At 45.2% G+C, this 24,345-nt stretch overlaps 1 protein-coding gene across 2 annotated transcripts in view; it reads left to right on the forward strand.

Annotated features, from left to right (window-relative positions):
- ZNF277 (zinc finger protein 277) overlaps positions 1-24,345 on the forward strand; it is a 68,962-nt gene that overhangs the window by 2,757 nt on the left and 41,860 nt on the right. For both annotated transcript variants that reach the window (XM_066591775.1, XM_066591776.1), the window contains exons 2-3: positions 17,209-17,410; positions 21,085-21,173. In XM_066591775.1, coding sequence (XP_066447872.1) covers positions 17,209-17,410; positions 21,085-21,173 — 291 coding nt within the window. The remainder of the gene's footprint in view (positions 1-17,208; positions 17,411-21,084; positions 21,174-24,345) is intronic.

Consider the following 24,345-nt stretch of genomic DNA (forward strand, 5'->3'; position numbering starts at 1 on the left):
ATACACAGCATTTCCTCACTGCCACGATAAATTGGAAAACCCCATCAAGGGACAGAAACAAAGAGATGGTGTGTGAGTGAGAGACATTACATGAATGGCCAGTGAGGTAGGAGCTGAGTCAGGAGAGGGCCACATCTGTGAGGTCATGTGATAGCAGAATCTGTAGTGGGAGGGATCAAATATGGAGGATAGTTCTAGGAGGAGGAGCTCAACATGGCTGGGGGGAGGAGCTCAACATGGCTGGGGGGAGGAGCTCAACATGGCTGGGGGGAGGAGCTCAACATGGCTGGGGGGAGGAGCTCAACATGGCTGGGGGGAGGAGCTCAACATGGCTGGGGGAGGAGCTCAACATGGCTGGGGGGACGAGCTCTTTTGACACTCAAGGCAATTGCTTTAAAATGAGTCCCCGTTCCATCAGTGTGACAGCCGGCATATATTCCAGCAATCTGGTGACCCCTACTGTACTATTGGATAAGAGGTGGATATCATGAAAGTTGCTTCAACATTTAGGCTGTTTTCATATAGCCGAGAAAATCGCATGAGATTTGTGCGTTGTGAGACGCACGGATCTGAACCCCATTCTTTTCAATAGGGTCATACACATAAGTGATTTTTATTTTCCCCCACATCTTTGGGCATTCCCTCTCAATGCCTTGCCCATTGTTTTTAATGGTACCGGTAAAAGCATAACGCCACGTGTGAGGTGCACACAAGTAGGATGCGAGGTTTCACATTAAATACACTTGCCGATCCTCCTCCTGACACAAACGCTTCTCATCTGCAGGGAAATCGCATGTTGGCGAGGGTGATATTGGGCCAAGTTTCCCGTCCCGATATTGCAGTCGCCTGTGTGAAATTAGCCTTAATGTGACTCTGCGGTTCCAGACAAGCAAGATGGCCGTACTGTTCCTCTGACTACCTGACGCTCTTGGCATTGGTAGTGTAAGACACTGCGCTGCTCTGACTGGCTAACGCTGCCCCCGTGTGGACACCTTGACACGGCGGTATTGTGGTAGGTATTTTGTGTCCATAATTATAGGCCAGTGCGGCCAAAATACGGAAGAGTTGCAAATTTTTCCATCATCGTTTTGCTCCTTGTAGATTCCACTCCTGGTTTGGGCTATAGATATTAAGGCAAAATACTGACCAAATTCTTGTGGAATTTTGGCGCACATTCCACAAGACAGTACAGTACAATGTAAGTGAATGGGGGTTTAGCAAATTTCCTTACACAGGAAGAAATCTGTAATGGTATTGAATCATGCTGCAGATTTGTACCGCGGATTCCATTCATTAAAATTAGTACAATCTGCACCAAAATATGCATTCAAGTCATATGTGGATTTTTGTAAGGAATATTTCTATTATGTGTGCTCATACCCCGAGTATGTACAGACATTACACACCTGTATACATACTCTACAGACGCTTTCTAACAGTGGTCATGTATATAACGCTGCAGATAACACATACTATATGTGCTTTACATACAGAATATTTTCCAGCCAAACCAATGCTTGCACTGGCCTGGTCTGTGGGAGCTCAGATGGAGGGGCAGACTGGCCTGGTCTGCGGGAACTCAGATGGAGGGGCAGACTGGCCTGGTCTGAGAGAGCTCAGATGGAGGGGCAGACTGGCCTGGTCTGAGAGAGCTCAGATGGAGGGGCAGACTGGCCTGGTCTGAGAGAGCTCAGATGGAGGGGCAGACTGGCCTGGTCTGAGAGAGCTCAGATGGAGGGGCAGACTGGCCTGGTCTGAGAGAGCTCAGATGGAGGGGCAAACTGGCCTGGTCTGCGAGAGCTCAGATGGAGGGGCAGACTGGCCTGGTCTGCGAGAGCTCAGATGGAGGGGCAGACTGGCCTGGTCTGCGAGAGCTCAGATGGAGGGGCAGACTGGCCTGGTCTGCGAGAGCTCAGATGGAGGGGCAGACTGGCCTGGTCTGCGAGAGCTCAGATGGAGGGGCAGACTGGCCTGGTCTGCGAGAGCTCAGATGGAGGGGCAGACTGGCCTGGTCTGCGAGAGCTCAGATGGAGGGGCAGACTGGCCTGGTCTGCGAGAGCTCAGATGGAGGGGCAGACTGGCCTGGTCTGCGAGAGCTCAGATGGAGGGGCAGACTGGCCTGGTCTGCGAGAGCTCAGATGGAGGGGCAGACTGGCCTGGTCTGCGAGAGCTCAGATGGAGGGGCAGACTGGCCTGGTCTGCGAGAGCTCAGATGGAGGGGCAGACTGGCCTGGTCTGCGAGAGCTCAGATGGAGGGAGGGGCAGACTGGCCTGGTCTGCGAGAGCTCAGATGGAGGGAGGGGCAGACTGGCCTGGTCTGAGAGAGCTCAGATGGAGGGAGGGGCAGACTGGCCTGGTCTGAGAGAGCTCAGATGGAGGGAGGGGCAGACTGGCCTGGTCTGAGAGAGCTCAGATGGAGGGAGGGGCAGACTGGCCTGGTCTGAGAGAGCTCAGATGGAGGGAGGGGCAGACTGGCCTGGTCTGAGAGAGCTCAGATGGAGGGAGGGGCAGACTGGCCTGGTCTGAGAGAGCTCAGATGGAGGGAGGGGCAGACTGGCCTGGTCTGAGAGAGCTCAGATGGAGGGAGGGGCAGACTGGCCTGGTCTGAGAGAGCTCAGATGGAGGGAGGGGCAGACTGGCCTGGTCTGAGAGAGCTCAGATGGAGGGAGGGGCAGACTGGCCTGGTCTGAGAGAGCTCAGATGGAGGGAGGGGCAGACTGGCCTGGTCTGAGAGAGCTCAGATGGAGGGAGGGGCAGACTGGCCTGGTCTGAGAGAGCTCAGATGGAGGGAGGGGCAGACTGGCCTGGTCTGAGAGAGCTCAGATGGAGGGAGGGGCAGACTGGCCTGGTCTGAGAGAGCTCAGATGGAGGGAGGGGCAGACTGGCCTGGTCTGAGAGAGCTCAGATGGAGGGAGGGGCAGACTGGCCTGGTCTGAGAGAGCTCAGATGGAGGGAGGGGCAGACTGGCCTGGTCTGAGAGAGCTCAGATGGAGGGAGGGGCAGACTGGCCTGGTCTGAGAGAGCTCAGATGGAGGGAGGGGCAGACTGGCCTGGTCTGAGAGAGCTCAGATGGAGGGAGGGGCAGACTGGCCTGGTCTGAGAGAGCTCAGATGGAGGGAGGGGCAGACTGGCCTGGTCTGAGAGAGCTCAGATGGAGGGGCAGACTGGCCTGGTCTGAGAGAGCTCAGATGGAGGGGCAGACTGGCCTGGTCTGCGGGAGGTCAGATGGAGGGGCAGATTGGCAGCCATAACGGGAAGAGAGGGATATAGACAAGGACCTGTCTGTATATGGGGGTGGCCACAGTATACATATGTATTGAGGGCTCCAGTGACTTTCTACAGCTTCTTCTCCTCTGTACCCAGTAAGCTGCCATCTCAGCAGTGGTCAACGTACTCTGCAGCTACATTCCTGGAGCTCCCATAGTAATCACTAGTGTGCAGCAGTGTAGTCTGAACTCACCGACCAGCTTCTCAATGGGCAGCCTGGCACGCCTCCCACCTGACTCCTGTGGTCCTTTTACATAGGACAAGCTGTTGGGTAAACAATGCCCGTCACTCTTCCCAGTGATGCTCGCCCCTGCGCTGTTGCACAGGAGCAAGCATTGCGGCTATCGCTCACAGCGCTAAGGCGGATCGGGCCAGGGAGCGATCTCCACCACCCGCCTCCATTCATTCAGAACTGACCGACTGCTGTTTACACTGAACGACAGCTGTGTACAACGCTGGTGCTACAGCGGGCCAGTCTGGAGGCACAACCCATTCACTAACAGCTCAAAACATCCATGTGCGGATTTCATTGTGGATTTTGGGGTGTTTTTTTTTTTTGTGAACAGCCACGGATATGATTTATTTTGATTTGCGAATATCACAGAAAAAAAAAAACCCAACATGCTCCATTTTAATGCAGATCACGCGTGGATTGGCCCCATTGATCTCCATGGGTGCAAGAGATCCGCAGTGCATCCACAAATACATTTAATTAAAGTTAAATTCAATTAGGAAAAGGCTGGGAGGTGGGATTGCGTCTTTTTCACTCGCGGATCATCCGCAGAGCATCCGTGTACATCAGCGCATGAAAAATCTGCAATCTGCGATCTCCTGCAGGCCAAAAAAAATACAATTTAAAGATCATCTGCAGTGCATCCGCTGCTGAAATCTGCATCAAATATCCGCGTGGGCCATATTATGCCCATGGACATGAGGCCTAAAGGAAAGCACGTGATTGGTTGCAGCAGATGCTTGTGACAAGATGCAGGTTGTGATAGGCTACGCTCTCCAACCAGTGAGTGCCTCCAGTGCAGGGGAAGCTCTCCTCGTGCCTTGGTATCTGCACTCAGTAACCAGCCCCTTGGCTATAGTGCAGAGCGGCTGGAATAAGATCTTAGACCGCTTTCATGCGACCGAGAAAATTGTGTGAGATTTGTGTGTTGCAAGATGCACAAATCTCGCCACGAATATGAACCCCATTCTTTTGAATTGGGTCATACACATGAGCATTTTTTCTTTTTCCCCACAGCGCGGCAAAAAATTATGGCATGTCCTATCTTTGGGCGTTACCCCGGAACACCTCACATTGCCCATTGTTTTCAAAGCAATGCGATGTCGACCCCTTTAGCTGCGGCAGAGGATCGCTACTTCCCTGAAGTGACACACAAACGCCTTGCATCTGCGGGGACTTCGCATGTTGGTGAGAACGATATTGGGCCGAGTTTCACAGCCCAATATCACATTCTTCTGTGTGAAATTACCCTTAAAGAGATGTTTTTTAAAATTGCGCCCCCTCACTTGTAAAGTTAGATGGCAACCTAGGTGGGTGCCAGTGTTCTGCCACCTATCATCCCGCCCTGATGATCCCCTTGTCTGCCGTGTTCTCCGCTGCTCACATTACCTCTCCAGGCCCTAATAGGACAGCGCTAGAAGTGACTGAGACCGCTGTGTGATGGGACTTTGGTAAGAAGTAAAGTAGCATCACACAGAAGTGCCAGAAGCCCACTTGTAGGAAGCAGACGTGGCGCACTTGTATGCCCATACTTACCAGCAATCTGGATTGTGAATTATTTTGCGAGTGGGAGTTGATCTACTGCAAGGCTATGAAATAAGTTGTCTGTTTTTATCATTTTCACATTTTCCTCTTAATCCTTCTGTTATGTGTAACAAGGCAGAAAGCTCCAAGGCAACAGCTTCTAAATGAGAATATGGTTAGATCCTAGTGAGACTATTACTGCGTCTGCGACTTCTAATAACGAGGCCGGGGATGTATTGTTGTTCATTACACACCGGACGCTACTCTTAAAACTAGTTGTTGTTGATTTAAGGCTCAGTTCTCTCTAATATTCACAACCTCCATGGGGGCTTCTGCCGTTATGGACACCAAAAACAGCGCAGTGTTCAGTCAGATTCTTGCTGTAAAAAATATGTGAACCTCAACATAAGTCAGTGAGGTTCGTCGGTGTTCATATAGATCTCCAGATCAAAAATTCTTTTAATCAGACTCGATATAGTGTATATGCACAATAAAACCATATAAATTGTTCCGTAGGGCGCCCAGAAGCGTTCAATAAATACGCACAGCGCCATTTATATAATAGCTGCAAGAATAGGGAACCTTCTCCATTCAATCCAAAGCGTATCCACACTACGATGGAAGGGCTTCTCCGGGGCTTTGGTGTTGATGGTCTTTACCTAGGATAGGCGCAGGCCAAGGGAAGGGGTGAGACAACTTACTGACTTTGTTCCACTGTACTTGACAAACACGCCAGTCCGGCATCGACATTCGTCTTGATGCTTTTTGGAATAAAACTTTTGTGTATCGATATCTTGCCATCCAATGTTCTTCATACGTCTGTCGAAAGCTCCAGCGAAGGCTGTCTCATTCTTTCCCTTGGCTGCATATCTTTATAGCTTTACAGTAACTGCCGAGATGAACTACTAACACTAATGGCCTGAAGCTCACGCATCTTAATCCAGGTGACCAACAAGTGCAGTCTAGAGTTGTACCCATGGTTGCACAACTCAACCCAACCAGGTGAGAACAGATCCACACATTCTTGTTGCTTTTATGTTTTTGTAACGCATTGAGTTTGGAACTTACTTAGCAAATACTTCTATTCTCCTTTCCTTTATTTTGGAGGGCCTAGCTATTGTCAGTATATTTAGGATAGGCCATCAATATCTATTGGGATCGAACTCCTGACACTCCAGGGGCTGTGGAACTTTCATGAATATCAAAGTCTTAGAAAACCCTTTTCGGGTGAGTTCACACACAGTGAAATTGCTGCAGAATGCGAGCTGAAATTCTGTAGCAATCTACAGTACAAACCCCATTCACTTACAGCGCAAAAAGTCAACAGCGGAAGCAGGGGCGTAACTATAGGGGGTGCAGGGGATGCGGTTGCACCCGGGCCCAGGAGCCTTAGGGGGCCCATAAGGTCTCTCTTCTCCATATAGGGAGCCCAGTACTATGAATAAAGCATTATAGTTGGGGGCCCCGTTACAGATTTTTCACTGGGGCCCAGAAGCTTCAACTTATGACCCTGACTGCGGAAGATATTCATTGTGTCGATTTTCAAATCCACGGCATGCTTTGTGTGTTGCGGAAATGCAGCAGATTTTCACCACGGAATTAACTAATTGCAGTGAAAGAATTCCACACACTTGGGTTTTATTATGGATTCATTCTGCGATGTATGATCATACCCTTAAGTGGTCTCATCTAACTTAATGTCAGATGATGAATAATCCTTGTGGTGGGCCTCCCAGCTAATTTGGCTTGTATGCATTATAGATGCCTCTACACTCTATGGGGTATATATTCCCCGCAGTGTTACCATCTCATTGGTCTCCAGTAGTCAGTGGCACTAGCTAAAGGTTTTCCTAGATACAATTCTGCACTGGTAAGCGGTCTACCAGCGGTACCGTAATATCTCAGTCTTTGTTATTGTTATCCATTGGTTATTTTTTGAGAGGAGCTCAGCAGTTGCCGCTAGTATTACATGCACTGGTATGAAGCTTTCTAGTGATGGATGATGACACTGTCATTCTCACACACTGTAACTGGTCCATCTGTAAATACTTGAGATGACCGAGTCAGGCTGGGCTAGTATTATAGTCCTCTACTCCTATTTATATTGGGGTGTTGACATTCCTGTGTCATCATGTAAGCCATTGACGTATTTACAACATTCCCATTTTTGTTCTCTGTTTGAGCATAGATTATCAGCTATGGAAATACATGAGACTTTAGATATTAGGACTTTACATCAAGATTTAGCAATGATATGTATGTAAGTTATATTAACCACAAGCGCTACGGTTCTGCGATTAGACAAGCACTCCAGAACCATTAGAGGTAATGTACCACAATTTTATAATTTGGTAATAAATGATACTGTCAAAATGCCATGCTATGTTCTATATAGGATACAAAGCAGCAGTTAACATACACTTAATGGCCACTTTATTAGTCCTCTGCCCCTCCATGATTGGAGCTTCTCTGTATGAGTATTAGACACGTGATCTTGGAGTTCAGCATAAGTCAGCAATAGAGATGAGAGAGCGTACTCGCTAAGGCAAACTACTCGAGCGAGTAGTGCCTTATGCGAGTACCTGCCCGCTCATCTCAAAAGACTCGGGTGCTGACACAGGTGAGCAGTGAGTTGCGGCAGTGAGCAGGGAAGAGCGGGGGGGGGGGGGGAGTGAGAGAGAGATGTTCCTCCCCGTTCTCCCCGTCCCCCGCCGACACCCGAATCTTTAGAGACGAGCGGGCAGGTACTCGCATAAGGCACTACTCACTCGAGTAGTTTGCCTTAGCGAGTACGCTCACTCATCTCTAGTCAGCAAGTTTCCTGTGGATCAGTTCTAGTCTGAATCTACATTAGGCCGTATTTTACATGGTCGGTTGTATGGCAAGATGCACGAAAATAGGACACATCATTTGCAATGCATCTGTTTACATGGACTATTTCCTCTCTCGCAGCATTGCTAAGAGATAGAAATATCACAGCATGTTCTAGATTTTGGCCAATATAGACCATTAGATTCTATGGGAGGAAAAAAAATAACACTCGTATACAGATGCAATTTTCATGCGAGCGCAATTTCTTTTCCTATTGAAAGAACATGCGATTTTCACTCTTGATTATTATTTTCTCACAAAATGCATCCCACTTGCAGGGAAAATCGCAGGAATACGAGGGCAATATCAGTCCGAGTTTCTTAGACTGAATTCGTGTTAACCTTTGTAAATACGGCCTTAGAATTGGAAAATTGAGCAATCTGCGTGACCTTAAAAGGGACATAGTCATTGGTGCTAGACTAGCCAGAGTCAGTGCTTCAAAAACTGCCAAGCATGAGAGGTTTTCTGCAGTAGTCCAGAGGGTACGGAGAATGGTGCTGCACGGGCAAGCGAATTACAGCTGCGTACACTGGTGCTACAGCTGATCAGTCTGGAGGCACAACCCATTCGCTAACAGCGCCAAACATCCATGTGTGGATTTCATTGTGGATTTTGGGGTGGTTTTTTTTGGAAATCTAGCTAGATCTTTTCCATTTTGTGTGAAGCTATTCTCATAATGATGTGGTCAGTTCACCACGTTACCTTGTCATTTCCAGTTAAGCCGCTCATTACAGTTACTGATTTTTCACGTTCTCCATTATATTGTGCGTTTTATTCACCTGGGTAGTACTTATTGTGGGTGATTTACAAAAATAAAGACTAAGAAGTAATTCTAGATATACGTATTTCTGTACGCTTTGTGTTACGAATTGCTGGCTCGCCATGGCAACACTTCTTTAATACTAACAAAACCACATTAACCAGCGCTCCCACGCACTAGATCACATTTAAACATAGCTAGAAAAGTTGCTTTATATTACTTGTTACCATGCGAGCCGTATATATAAATGTATACACCTCAGTCCTTATTGAGGAAATAAAATCTATTTGCAGAACACAAAGATAAATACTCTTTATATCTATAAATACTTAGAAATATATTTTTTGATATTTAGCGTGGTTATAAATGAAATTCACATGTAGATTTTGCATTGTAATTACAACTAAATGCATTGAACAAAAGTGTAAGGCCCAATTCCCACGGCCGGACGCCCGCCGCTAATTCCGCAGCTATGTCTGCCCGTAGCATGTCATGTTAAAAGTTTCTTCCACGCCCATCAGCAGAAATGCTCTATTTTGTGCGGAAAATCACATGGGCAGCCTCCATTGCAGTCAATGGAAGCTATCTGTTCCGCGGAGAGTCGCCACAAGTCCACATCATCGACAGCGCGTCATGCCTTGCATTGTGAATGTGCGCCAGCTCGCTGGCCGAGACTCTTGCGGCAGATCCAGACAGGTGAGTATGGGTCTCTGTGGGTCACTGCCGGGGCATCGGGTCTGATTCCGCTGCATGATTTCCTCAGTTGGAATCTGACCTGGCCGTGGGCATGAGGCCTAAAACTGCAAAATTGTGAAAAAAATATCCTATGTGGAACTTGCCATATATTCAAGCAATTGTAATTTTATGTTCGTTTAGCCAGTTTTCTTATGTATACAAGAGATTAGAGATGAGTGAACGTACTCGTAATGAGTACTTACGCACCCGAGTACCGCCATTTTCGAGTACTTCAGTACTCGCGCGTAAAGATTCGGGGGGCGCCGGGGGGCGGGGAGAGGCGCGGCGGTGCAGGGGGTAGCAGCGGGGAACAGGGGGGAGCCCTCTCTCTCTCCCTCTCCCCCCCACTCCCCGCTGCAACCCCCCGCGCCGCCACGGCGCCCCCCCCGAATTTTTTCGCCCGAGTACGGAAGTACTCGAAAATCGCGGTATTCGGCCGAAAAAGGGGCGGGGCCGAGCACGTTCGCTCATCTCTACAAGAGATATTATAATGTTACAACATAGCGTATAAATCACAGCGGTTATGTCCACCATAAACAAAGTCCAGCTCTGTACAGGGTATTTACAAGAACTTTGTCACACTCTTTTCTGTACTTGCCCTTGCATGTCACTGTGGAAGGACTGTATTTCCTGTAGTGCCGGGGATAGCAGAATCCTAATAAACTGCATTTTACTATAGTGCGACAGAGGTAAGTGTTGTGCAAGTCACTGCCTTGATACTGTATATGCTGCACATATACATAGGACATCCTTAGAAACTACAGAAAGGACAACATGTGGCTGAGATCTTTACTTGGGAACTTGATTTTCTGCGATATGGGATACTCCAGGTCTACTATGAAGTAAGGTTCTGTTCACATCATATTTGAAACCTATGTTGTGCTATATCCATAGGGCTCTATTCCCGCAATGAAGGCCAAAAGAGCGTCCTTTTGGCTTCCATTGGACTATTCTATGTTAGCATATCTTTTTTTAAACCAAAGTGGATAGTGAAGTTAACTGTTTCTAATCCAATTTGTATCCTGGTTTTCCTAGGGGAGCTTACTCTTTTTTTTTTTCTGCCGTTATACAATGGCGCTATCTGCTGGCTAAAGCCAGTACTGCATGAGGTGACACATTGGATAGGCTCCGACAGCAGAGAGGCTGGCAATATACAGTAAGGGAACCCTGACAGACATCTTCCAACATTGGAGCTGTACAGCCTTAAATCATAATGTCTTCAGACGTCAGACAGTGGATTGGAAAGGGTGGAAATGTAAAGGGGAAAAAACGTAAACCTGTCCTTTTCTTTTTGCATTCAGTCCTTGTTTTGGTAGAAAAAGACGCTCCCTACCTTGCAATCATAGGCTACTAGTGTTGGCTATGCCGGAAGCCAGATAATAGCGGTAAGAGATAAAATCCATTAGGCTTGAGTGTCATGATGTGAAATGACAGGCATAATACACTGCACTACGGTGAATAAATGCAATAAAAAAATGTAAAAAGTTTTTCACATAAAATAAAAGAAAAATTGCAATTTATTTACGGGAAAATGCAAGCCAAAAAATGTCCCTACAGAATTGGGATTGCCGCATTCATAGCAATCCATACTATGAGGTATTCTATGCTTTCACTTTGCAAAAGTTAAAAAATTGTAAAATATCTATATAAATTTGGTATTACCGTAATCATACAGTCCCACAGCATAAATTTGACATGTCATTTACACTGCACAATGGATAGCATACAAGAAAAAAAGTCAGTGCAGCGTTTTATTTTTGTACATTTCTGCTTGTTAAAAGCAATCAAAAAGTTGTCTGTACTCCAAAGTGATACCAATAAAAACATGAAGTTGTCCTGCAAAAAACAAACCCTCACAAAGCTCAGTTAGAAAAGTTATGACTCAGAATAAAGCAACACAATTTTTATTTTTAAAAAAGTGTGCTTTTGTGCAAGGCTTGTACAACATACAAGAACTATATAAATGTGGTATCGCCATTAGTGTATAGACCCACAGAATAAAATTGACAGGTCGTTTGTGCGACTTAGTAAATGCAGTAAAATAAACAATGTCAGAATTGCTGATATAGATCCTTCTGCTTCTCATTAAAACAAAGTAAGAGATCAAAGAGTCATATGCACCCCAAAATGGTACCGATGAAGACATCAACTCATCCTGTAAAAGACTTGCCCTCACACAGCTTCACAGCAGAAAACTTTCTGAACGTGGCAATACAAAAATAAAAAAAATTCTACTAAGAATGTTTTAATTGTGCAAAAATAGTAAAATATACAAAAAAAATAATAATTTGGTATTGCTGTAATTGTACTGACCCACAGACTGGGCTTGAGATATTGTTTATAGCACACAGTGAATGACGTGTGAGAGTTCCATGTTTGTACACATCTGCTCCTAAAAACTGCAATAAAATGTCTGTACCCCCAAAATAGTGACAGCAAAAACGGCAGCTCATCCTGCAAGAAACAAGCTCCATAGACAGAAAGATGCATTGATGCATTAGCCATGGCTGTGAGTAGAGTGAAGTTGTGTGGTTTGCTATTCACTCTGCCATTGTTTCAGGTGCAGATTGGCTATATACTCTCACCCCTCCTGGTGAGCAGTGCTGCCTATTCCGTTCTATAGTGGAGAGCTTGGAGTTTGGAGCTCTGCTGGGTGCTTTTCTACTTGATAAGTAGCTGTGGGTTCCTTTCCAGTTTATTTTGTTGCTTTTCATTTCTGTTTTTGCTTTGCGTATCAGTTCATCTCTCCAGGGGTTCCTATAGGGACAATCAGGGCCCAGAAAGAAGACCAATGGGCCGCCTTTTATCGAGGCGATGTCCCCGCTTTAGGTAGGGACCCATCACCCTCCCTGCTAGGTTAGGGCCAGGCTTCCTTTCCTCCCCCTGGAGTGGTACTACCGTCCCGCATAGTGTGGGGCGTGGCTATTTTCTACCGTATGTACGTTCCCTGTTGCCGTGCAGAGTGTTGTACTCTGGTATCACACGGGCCTTTCTTCTGGGTTACATACTTGGGTTGTGGTGCGCACTGTTCGTTAGTGCAATAGGCGATCAACTACAGTCGTGGTTATCATCACTCTGCGTCCGTGCTGAGCTTAGTGCTCGTGTGACATTATGGCTCTCTGAATATGGCAATGAAACATACTTTTATTGTGCAAAAGTAATAATAATCTTGTTTTGCATAGCGCCAACTTATCCTGCAGCACTTTCAAGCATGGGATAAATGCAAACAATACAACAATTACAATGTGAGGTACAATCAGATTGAAACAATTGGGGTGAGGGCGGTACAGGAGGTACAAGGTGGGGGGGGAGCGAGGCATGGGGAACACAGGCAGCAGGGGATTTCATGTGGAAATCAGTTATTAGAAAGCAAACGGTGGGGTGGTAAGGGGGTGCAGGGGTAGAGGTTGTATATGATAGGCAGGGTGGAAGGTGTGGGGACCCATAGGGAGGGGCAGGGGACTAGGTCAGGAGATTTGGCATGCTTCCCTGAAGAAAGTAGTAAAATGAACTAGATAAATGTATCACCGTATCATGCTAGGCCACAAAATGAAGTTACCATGTCATTTACACCCCATGGTGAATGCCATAATAAGAAAACATACCAGTAAACCCAAAACTACTACTACTTAGGCCTCATGTCTACGCGCGGCTTGGATTCTGCATGCAGGGGCCCTCAGTGGAATCCGACCCTCCCGTGGCCAAGGACTCTGCTTACCTGTCCGGGTCTTCTTTTTTCTAAACTGTGGACGCGTGCAGAAGTGCTGGCCAGTGCAGAATCGCAATATACATATTTTTTTTTTTCAAACTCCTGCTTTCCAGCGGAATCCGTGGGCAATTTTTTTTTTTTGGGGGGGGGGAGGGCACTGTACTGGCTACTTCGAGGGCACTGCAAAGTATTCGAGGGCATCTGAGAAGTATTCCAGCAAATTTGCATTCTATCCCTTCTGAGCCTTGCCCGGTGCCAACAGCAGATAAGTCCACTTATGGGATCTTTCTGTACTCAGGAGATATTGGTTAACAACCTGTTTGGTGTTTTTTGTCTATTGCCTCATGAAGATAAACCATTTGAGGCCACATAATACTGAAAACATTGTATTTTTTCGTTTTCAAATTCCCCCAAGCACCTGTGTGGTTAAAATACTCACTAAACTCCTTTATTCATTCCTTGCGGAGTGTAGTTTTTAAATTGGTATGTATTTTAGTGGTGGTGGGGCTGCACTGCACTGGGGCACTACAAATGTGGCATAGCGTTCTAGAGGTTCGTGTCTGCATACTAGGACCACTTGTGGGATATTTCTAAAACCTGCTGAATCAGGGTAATGAATATTCAGTTTTGTTTCTCTGACAACTCTGTGAAGTAGTTGTAAATCGAAAATCCGCAAGAAAAATGAAATGTTTTAAATTTCACTTCCTCTTTGCATTGTTTGTTGTGAAACACCTAAAGGTTTAACAAACTATCTAAGGGCGATTTTAAATACTTTGAGGGGTTTAGTTTTTAAATTGGGGTGATTTACGAGGGTTCCTAATATACAGGCCCATCAAAGCCACTGAAAAGCTGAATTGGTCCCCGAAAAAAATCTGCTGCTGAAATTTTATAGAAAATGTCAAAATGAATGCAAAACCTTTTAGCGCCCTGAAAAAAATAAAAGATCGTTTTACCATAGCATGCTAATGAAGGGTTATTGCTGCGGAATCCGGAGCAATTAAGTTAAAAAAACAAAAGAACGTTTACAAATCATACTGGTATAAAGAAGGCATAACAATAGATGTTATTTTTATTAACTATTTTGATTCTTACAAAAAGAAAATTTCTGATTTTTAAAAACTCTAATGTTTCAGATTTTTCTCTAAATTTCATTTTTTTAAATATAGATAGATAAATAAATGCAAAATTTGTCGATCAAAATTCACTAGTAAAATGAAGTACGATATGTCACAAAAAACAGTCATTTGGATACAGGCTCGGAATGGCCCTCAGGTGATCTCCCAGAGGGCCCTGATTCAGGAGTGGGTCACCAGCCTCTCAACCCCACATGAGCAGCACATGGCACAGTACACTCACTGCAGTATATACTGATAGCATGACTATATTTCCATATAATATAGTGGCTAGTTTATCCATTTATACAGTCGTATACGCTGGTTGAACTGATGTCTAGGTGCATCAAGAGGCTGTCCACTATTCTTCCATCCTAGGCCCTCCCTTGCTTAAAGGGGTTTTGTTATTAAAAAAAAAAAATTATCTAAACTTACCTATTCCTTCCCTGTCAGTCTCCTTATCACATTTTCTCCTGGTTGAGCTTCTCCACTGCCCCAGATCAGCTCACTGCAGGCTGGGCCCAGCTTGTTATGAAGGCTGCTCATCACAAACTCCTTCCTGCTGGGTCAGTGAAGGTCACATCCCTGTGCTGTAGCTTCACTGCCTAGGAAGGAATTGTAATCTATTTCAGAGACAGCATCTCTGAAGCAGATAGGCAGTCCACAGCTGGCCTGTGAGCTGTGACATAATGCACATTGGCAGACTGCCAACCTAATGTACTAACTAGAGATGAGCGAACGTACTCGTAATGAGTACTTACGCACCCGAGTACCGCCATTTTCGAGTACTTCAGTACTCGCGCGTAAAGATTCGGGGGGCGCCGGGGGGGCGGGGAGAGGCGCGGCGGTGCGGGGGGTAGCAGCGGGGAACAGGGGGGAGCCCTCTCTCTCTCCCTCTCCCCCCACTCCCCGCTGCAACCCCCCGCGCCGCCACGGCGCCCCCCGAATTTTTTCGCCCGAGTACGGAAGTACTCGAAAATCGCGGTATTCGGGCGAAAAAGGGGCGGGGCCGAGCACGTTTGCTCATCTCTAGTACTAACCTCACAGGAAGGAGAAGAATCAGGCAGCTGGAGGTAAAGTGAAACCCCGACAGGAGAAGATAAGGGAGGTGAAGATATTGTAAGTAGACTGATGGGGAAGGAATAGATAAGTAGAGCATTTTTGTCTTTTTTTAGTGACAGAACCCCTTTAACTGTACAGTGGACCTTCAGAGTGAACTTTACTGGAGGGCCCTAGGCACCCCAGTCCGCCACTGCTTAGATAAGTAAAAGCATTTCAGACTTATTACAACATGCCTGATTTGAAAAGCAGGGCTGTGTCAGGTAGGCCATATCTGGCTGCAGCAAGAAGAGGTTAATCAGCTGCTAATATAATGCTGAAGTGCTGTGCTAGAATAATTCCTGTGTATATACTCCCTCTCCACTTGAAAGGTACCTGAGTTTTGAGATAAGCTGCTCTGTGTGTGTACATGAGGATTAACACTCTTTCTGGCTATTATATGACTTGTATCCTGCACTTTTCTCCATTTTCCCCTGTGCGGGCTGTACATCTGTTTCTACATCCTATCAGTACTAGTGGGAGTAGCTGCTGCTGTGCTAAATGTGCTGCGTTCTACAGACTGTTCTCAGAGAGCTGCAGAGATCTTGCTTTCTCTCTGACACTTAAACATATACAGACATCACGTCCTCAGGCAGAGAGATTTAGCTGTATACATGTGTACAAGCAGAACGCACTATTATCTCTACTTGCAGCTCTCTGTGTGTGTTCTCCCCTCCTCCCTGCAGGCAGTTCAATAAGCAGGATGACTTGCCCCCTGCTCTGCTATCCTAGAGTCCCCAGTTTCAATCAAAAGCTAGCAAATATTGGATAGCAAACCAGGGAGACAGCACAAACACATTATTTTAGGTAAAGAACAATTTTGTTAGCTCATATGATAATTATCATATAAGCACAAGTTGTTTGAAATATTGTTGCTTTTTCTTCTTTGTGTTTGGTGCTTTTTTTTTTCAATTAGACACCAAACTGTCAGATGTGTTCAATCCATTTAGCATCTCATTTTTCTCCTAACTTAAAAAAATGCAAGTAATGATCTGCCATTGTCCATCTAGGCTGGGCTCACATGAGCATTTGGTCACAGAATACTACGCCTGTGGCTTCTGTGCACATAATACGCTGTACCAGTCTCCCATAGGCTCCCATGCTGCTGCTCACACCAATTGCATGAAATACGTGCGCATTAAAAAATGCAGCATGTTCTATTTTTGTGCAAATAACGCATCCATACATGCCAAGTTAGTGCATGGCGATTGTCATTATGCAGCGTGTTACGGCTGCCTGAGCCTGGGCTTAACTCATGCTATAAGACTGAATCCATAATATGGCAGTAATAATCAAGGCTATGGGGTCGGTATGTCAAACCTTCAATTTCGACTCCTCAATTTTCCCAGACTCCAACTCCTTTGTATATGACTCGTTTTTTGAGTCATAAATTTACTGTGTAAAATACTAACATCACCATTATAATAAAATAATCAAGCGGTTTAGATAGAGAATAAGATATATTTAATGGAATACAATTTCAGAATACAAACCTTTACTAACCTGTAAATATTCAATACACTACATGTTTTTTATAAGCCGGACTCGGTACATCTCTACCAAAATGGGACTCTGACTCCACAGCCCTGCTAATGTATAGCTGTATGATGAGGACAGACCCCCAGACCCTCGAGTATCTCTATAGAGTACTTGCTTTAAACTCATTTACAAGCCCGGATCTTTGGTCGCAGTTGATGGCGGTGTAGGAGGAAAGCTCTTTATTATAATACATTTACCAGATTCTCTCTGCTCATAATTGTTGTTAGTGGATGTCAGTCCGCTCAGCTGTAATTGTTATTACTATGCAGTTTTTCTTATTATAACGCAGTAGATACTGATCAATTACAGATAGATGCATTTCTTGAATTTGACGTGCACACTGTTTGGACCTTTGTTTCAGATTTCAAGGACTGCATCTTGGAATCTCTCTTATTGCCCGAAAGTCTTGGTGCGGACTCTAGCCAAGTGGAAAATGTTTCCCTTCCCTGTATCTTTTGTGAAGAGTGTTACAAAGTGGATGAGAAGGATGGACTTCTCAAACACATGATTATCGAGCATAAGCTTGTCATCGCTGATGTCAAACTGATAGCAGATTTCAGGAGGTAAGGTCATTGTAAATGATTGTTTCTGCAGGAAATGCTGCCCGTTGCAAAATATGCTGTGAGATCCTAAAATATGTTTGTGAGATTCTGTATATCCTTAAAGTGCATGTCCACCTTTGTTTGTATTGTAAGGCAGGGCTGGACAAAATCCAGCTACCATAGCATGCAGAAAATATCCCTTGGAAAACAGGTTTTCCTGTCTTTCAATTCTAGATTCACTCGTCAAGAAATAATGCATGGAGCTGATTTAGCATTCACCTGTCCACCTGTAGAAGTTATCACAGGCCGGTTATGTTGGGTAGAGTAGGCACTTAGTTTTTGTCATTAGAGATGAGCGAACATACTCACTAATGGCAATTGCTCGATCGAGCATTGCCCTTAGCAAGTACATGCCCGTTCGGGAGCAAAGATTCGGCTGCCGGCGGAGAGCGCCGGGGAAGGAGTGGAGGGGAGAGCTCTCTATCCTTCTCTCCCCCCCGCTCACCCCTGCTGACAGCCGCAACTCACCTGTCACCTGCAATGGCACCCGAACCTTTGCTCCCGAGCGGGGAGATACTCGCTAAGGACAATGCTCGATCGAGCAATTGTCCTTAGCGAGTATTCTCGCTTATCTGTATTTGTCATACAATGACAACCCTGTGTACTTACCTCCAGTACTCTCCTCTGATGTGCCCTCTGCTGGCAGGAAGCTACACTCAAGCCAGGGATGCAGTCTACTGTTAGGGCTCTCTCACACGGGCGTATACTTGCTGTGTGTTGACAATCCCCCATACACTTACTTGGCTTGTAATGCTTGCTGAGATCTTCATGCACTGTGTGCCAGGCACCATTGAGAGTAGTCTAAAGGCTACTGTAATTATTGGGGAGGAGGGTGGCTTTTGTGACTACTGCCAGGGCAAGAGCTGCTGTTGTAACAGCTGGGATAGTGGGGGACTGCTGTGACTATCAGGGAAGCGTGGAAGGGTTGCTGGGATGTAAGAGGGTATGGCCCAAAAATGTTACTGTTAGAAGGGAGGAGGATTCTGCTAAAACTAGTAACAAGCTCTATTCTGAAGACTGGAATGGGGAAGTAAAGCTTCGAGTGACGTGGCTTGCACAACACAGTTGCAGTGTGGACTAAGCTCTAATATATATCATTGTTGTCAATGGTACACCCAAATTTTAAGCAGTCTGTACACATTAAAGAAGCATGTCTAGATTTTAAAAAGATGAAATCTCTCATTAGGGAATTTTGAGTTAATAAAGGAGGTCTGCTATTCGTGAACCACATTTATTACCCAGAGCAAAGAGAAACTGCAAAGATCTATTCTCATGTACAGCCCATATCATTTTTAGTTGGAACAGTGCAATGCTACATTTCTCCTATGGTGGCTGCGGTGTATTTACTGATTAGTTTCTCCACTGATTGCAGAGGGTTTGAAAGATGGGACAACCTGCTATAATTTTATTTTTTGAGAAGCCTTCCAATACAGAGGAATTATACTTCTGCTGACATGGGTGAAAGGAGTGCACGACACAAGTGCAGGCAGCTATTGCTCCACAAACTCAGATGCAACAAAAACACACTCTTGTATATACTAACCACATAAAATGTAAGGTTCTTGGTACATATTTTGATCAAGAAATGTGGGCCCACTCACAATGTCCAGGTGACCATGCCACGGATGGGTCCTAACTAGAGATGAGCGAGCATACTCGCTAAGGCAAACTACTCGAGCGAGTAGTGCCTTATTCGAGTACCTGCCCGCTTGTCTCTAAAGATTCGGCTACCGGCACGGGTGACAGGTGAGTTGCGGGAGTGAGCAGGGAGGAGCGGGGGGGGGGGGGGGGGGGGGGGAGAGAGAGAGAGAGATCTCCCCTCCGTTCCTCCCCGCTCTTCCCTGCCGCTCCCCGCCCCCCACCGGCAGCTGAACCTTTAGAGACGAGCGGGCAGGTACTTGAATAAGGCACTACTCGCTCGAGTAGTTTGCTTTAGCGAGTATGCTCCTCATCTGTTATCCTAACACTTATGCATGTCTTTCACCCATCTGCCACAAAGCCTTTTTAATAAGATATATAGCTAAGTTTCCTACTTTCCCTGATTGTAATAGAAGGCTCAGGCCTAAATAGAGGTGTGTGCTATAGGTAAGAAACTGAGCATAATGGGTTTATATTGGCAGATTGAAGGGGCTGTGCCTTCAGCACTACCCCTGTCTATATGATCCCCCTCTATTAGCCAGAGCAGACAGTTGCTGAAAAGCGGTGGCTCTCGCTCTAGCAGACTCGGCCTATCCATGTATTACATGGACAGACACATATCTGAATCACTACTACATTTTCAGTGGCAGCTACAGGGAAAATACATAGAGGTTGGATCTTGCCCCCCCCCCCCCCCCCCCCCGCAAACATCTGATTTAGGATTAATATTTAGGAGTAATACTTCTAGCGATCAGGTAATTGCCATGGTGGCTTACAAATTAACAGTTCTCTATGAGGAGACAACCCCATTAATATAAATTGTGCTGTATGCTTCCCACTACTGAAAATAGTTGCACAAGAAGTGTTTAAAGGGGTTTTCCACAAAAATACTATTAATGACCTAGGTCATCAGTAGTGATCGGGCAGGGCCCACTGCTCGGGACCTCGGCCAATCAGCTGATTAGGAACCCCGCTGCCAGCATTAGTATAAACTGGGGTGAGAGAAGAAGCTGCTGCTCCTACCCCTGTGTAGTGGCCAGCACTTGTAACTGCAGCGCTCATCGAAATCAATGGTAGCTGCACCTTCAATTACAAGCGCCAGCCATTACATGAGTCGGAGCAGCGGCTTACACCCCGACCCCAGTGTATGGGCATCTGCTGACAGCGCAGGTAATCAACTGATTGGCTGGGGTCTGCCGCACGGAACCTTGGCCAATCAACTATTGATGACCTATCCTGAGGATAGGTCATCAATAGTATTTTCATGGAAAATCCCTTACCTGCACTCAGCCACTTAAACATACTAATTTCAGCCATTCAATTAGCTGAAGAGAATAGAATAAGCCCATGTCCTGTAGCCTAGTAAACTGTGTAGAATCTGCAATTTTTCTTTTAGGGGCAGTCTACCATATTGTAAAGCTTTGCCTGACATGACAACGCAGGGGCATAACTAGGGGATGCGGTTGCACCCGGGCCCAGGATCCTTAGGGGGGGGGGGGGGCCATAAGGCCTCTCCTCTCCATATAGGGAGCCCAGTACTATACATAAAGCATTATAGTTGGATGCCCTGTTACAGGTTTTGCATTGGGGCCCAGAAGCTTGAAGTTATGCCTCTGAACAAGCTATTGTGGTGGCCCTGGCAAAGCAGGAAATGGAAATATGTGCTGTATTCCCTTGTGTGTGTGTCTTCTGAAGAACAAACAGAGTTTGGGTGGATTCTGTGGACGAGGCTGATTTTTAGAATTCTCTTGGTTGCACTTAGAAACAGACATAAATCCATCTCCACTTGTGAAGAGCTCGGTATTTACAAAGTCTATCAATATTTTATGCAGATTTTATTTGTGGAATATTACAAGCTGCTATTTAAAATGCCAATTTACTTTTCTGTCTGAGCGCCGAGTGTATCTGCCTCTATCTAGTGTAATTTGGCTGAAATTAGGACGCTTGTTATGCGTTTGCTTCAAAAGTGCTTAAACTTCCATTTGCCTATTTTCTAGATATATTATATATTGGAAGAAGAGATTTCCAGAGCAAGCAATCACCGATTTTTGTTCAGTAATAAGAATCAATTCTCAAGCACCAGAAGGTTGGTACAATTGTGGTGAAGAGCGCTGTTTAGATATGCAACTCCTTTTAAAGTGGACATTCTCAAACTCCAGTTTCCCCTCTCTTTAGCTAAGTATATGCATGACAAGCGTTTAAAAATCCTCTTTCCCACTAGTGCTTTACGTATTTGCAGTTCATTATCACTAAGTCCTTGCTGGTGGGGAATGGAAAGCTAATATTTCTATCAGTGTGAACTTGCGTTGGGCTGGTGCTTCTACACAGCAGCCAATCAGAATAGGCAGAGCTGCAATATAGGGTATGATAAAGGGACCAGTCAAGAGTTGTCTTTCAGACAAAGCTAGACTTTATAGTTTATATTACCATTCACATAGTTTCATATTCTGATCAGAGTTGTGTATAATGAAGGTTTACCCCGTGGAATTGGGGTTTACATATAGTTTTTAGGCCTCTGCTGGAATAATACTTTACCCCTTCGTGACACATTTAAAACTATATCTAATTGCACATACTCGGTGCAGTTAGGACCTAAGTAGCCGTCTGGAGTATGCTCAGAAGCCGAACCTGCTCCACAAACGACTGGTAGAAGCCGCCGTCATTTGCCTGTAACAGCCTTGATCAGAGATCATTCTGATCATAAGATTACCGTTTAAATGCCGCTGTCAGCTTTGACAGTGGCATTTAAAAGTCCTGATCAGAATTTAAATTTCTCCTGAATGGCCCCCCGCAATAAGATTGCAGAGTTGTTGTCCAGGTGTCATGGGGTCTTCTGAATGCACCCAGGACTGCCATGATCGTTTGTCTATTATATGGGCAGCCTGTTAAAATACAGTATAAAGTAATACCATAGTATTGCATTATACTGTCTAAGTAATCAAACAATCACAAATTCAAGTCCTCTGTAGGGACTAAAAAAGTAAAAGTAAGTAAAATAAATTATTAAAGAATTATTAAAAAATATAAAAACTTTTCCCAGTCGTCACATCCGAAAAATTAATAAAAACTGTAAAAACTGGCATTGCTATTTATTTTAATTAACTGGTGTTTTACGTATCAAGTAATATGTTCCCTAAAATGGTACCAATACAAACAGGTCGTCCCACAAAAAAAACAAGCCCTCGACGAAAAAGTAAAAAAGTTATGGAGGTCAAAAGATGGTGACAAAAAACAATTTTAAAAAAAGTATGTTATTTTTTTTTTAAGTATTACTATATAAGAAAGAACTATATACATTTGGCATTGCTGTATTCAAACTGGCCCTCAGAATAAAGGCAATATGTAAATTTTACTGCATTGTGAAGGCTGTAAAAATACCCTCCCACCTCACCCCAAAATGATGCCATTGTTTTTTTTTCCTACTTCGCCCTACTTTGAAATTTTTAAGAGTCTTCCAAAACATTATATGATACGTTGAATGGTGCCACTGAAAGACAGAACTCGCTACACAAAAAACAAGCCCTCCTATAGATATCTCACCCAAAAAATAAAGTTATGATATTTGAAAGTGAGAATACCAGAACTGACCTGGACATGGAAGAATCAGTGAGCCTTGGTCATGAAAGGGTTAAACTAGACAAGGCTCTGTGTGTACTGCGTTTGAGCCTTTTGTCGAAGGTTGCCATGACGTATGCTTGCGCTGAAAGACTGCCAACGTATGCCAATGTATTAAAATCTTACACTGCTCAGTCTTCTGCACTCCCTATAAAGTTAAAAAAAGATGTATTGAATATACAACCCCAATGGAGTCCAAAATACAACTTTTCTGGGCTGCATTGGGTTTATGAAGCCACATGGATATAATTGATGTATACCTTGGGAGCTCTTTCCAGTGTATGCACTAAATATAAGGCTTGGAACACAGTACAGTATGTACAGAGCCTAAATGAGTTAATGGTTATGGCTAGGGATGAGCGAGTATACTCGCTAAGGCACTACTCGCTCAAGTAATGTGCCTTAGCCGAGTATCTCCCCGCTCGTCCCTAAATTTTCGGGGGCCGCCGCAGCTGACAGGTGAGTTGGAGCGGGGCAGAGCGGGCGGGAGAGAGGGAGAGAGAGATCTCCCCTCCGTTCCTCCCTGCTCTCCCCCGCAGCTCCCCGCCCCGCGGCGGCACCCGAATCTTTCGGGACAAGCGGGGAGATACTCGACTAAGGCACATTACTCGAGCGAGTAGTGCCTTAGCGAGTATACTCGCTCATCCCTAGTTAAGGCCCATTTACACTGGACGATTATCGCTAAAAATTCGCTAATCAGCGATCGTTTTAGCGATAATCGGTGCGTGTTTTGGGCACTTTTAGGTGATCGTTAAAATCAAGCTAACCTAAAAATCATCTCTTACTTTTATCAGTCGTTCTCCACGATAGCATTGTTTCCCCGTGGAGAACAAAGGATCTGAGCGCAGAGAATAGCCTCTGGCTATTAGCTGAATTCAGTGAAGGCTTCATTTGCATACATAATTGGTATTTAAGTAGCTGAGTAGCTACTTGAATACCAATTATTTTTTATGCAAAATAATCGCTCAAACTCTCGTTTGAGCAATCTTTGAGCGATTATCTGCTTGTGTAAATGGGCCTTAAGACTTCAGCTCTGCAGTTTTGAGCTTGATGTACCTGCCTAGAGGAAGACCATGGAATTGCTATAGGGCCATGATGAAAAGGGCTGTAGTGCCCGCAGGCAGGCAGAGCTTTAGTTTATAGCAGGGGATTTAGAGCTGTATGTGGTAGATTTATCAATGTATTTATGCACCCACTTGTGTCCGCATTAATAGAACTATATGTTGGAAAACTGAAACTCCGACCTTGTTGGCACTCTCAGTGTGAGGGGTGCCCATATTAAAGTGACCCTCGAGTTTCAGCAGAAAATTATCTGTATTTGTTCTACTCTGCTGGCTCTGGGTCCTGCTGCATTGGTAGTGTTGGGCTACTAAAATATTATACCTGCTGGCTAATTGGTCAGAGCTGCTTATGTGCTCAGCACTGGCCAATCAAGGAGAGGTGCACAATGTGTATTAGGTAGATAGAAAATTTCTGCAGCCATCTTGGAGAGCCAAAAATAGGGCCCTAACCCAGCGGATCGGAAGGTTGGCAGAGAAGCTCAACTGCAGGTAATATACAATACTGTGTAAGAATTTTAGGTAGGTGTGAAAAAAAATGCTACAGAGTAAGAATTTTTCTCAAAAATAGAAGGCGTCTGACTC

The sequence above is a fragment of the Eleutherodactylus coqui genome, chromosome 2 (assembly GCF_035609145.1).
Source record: "Eleutherodactylus coqui strain aEleCoq1 chromosome 2, aEleCoq1.hap1, whole genome shotgun sequence".
NCBI lineage: Eukaryota > Metazoa > Chordata > Amphibia > Anura > Eleutherodactylidae > Eleutherodactylus > Eleutherodactylus coqui.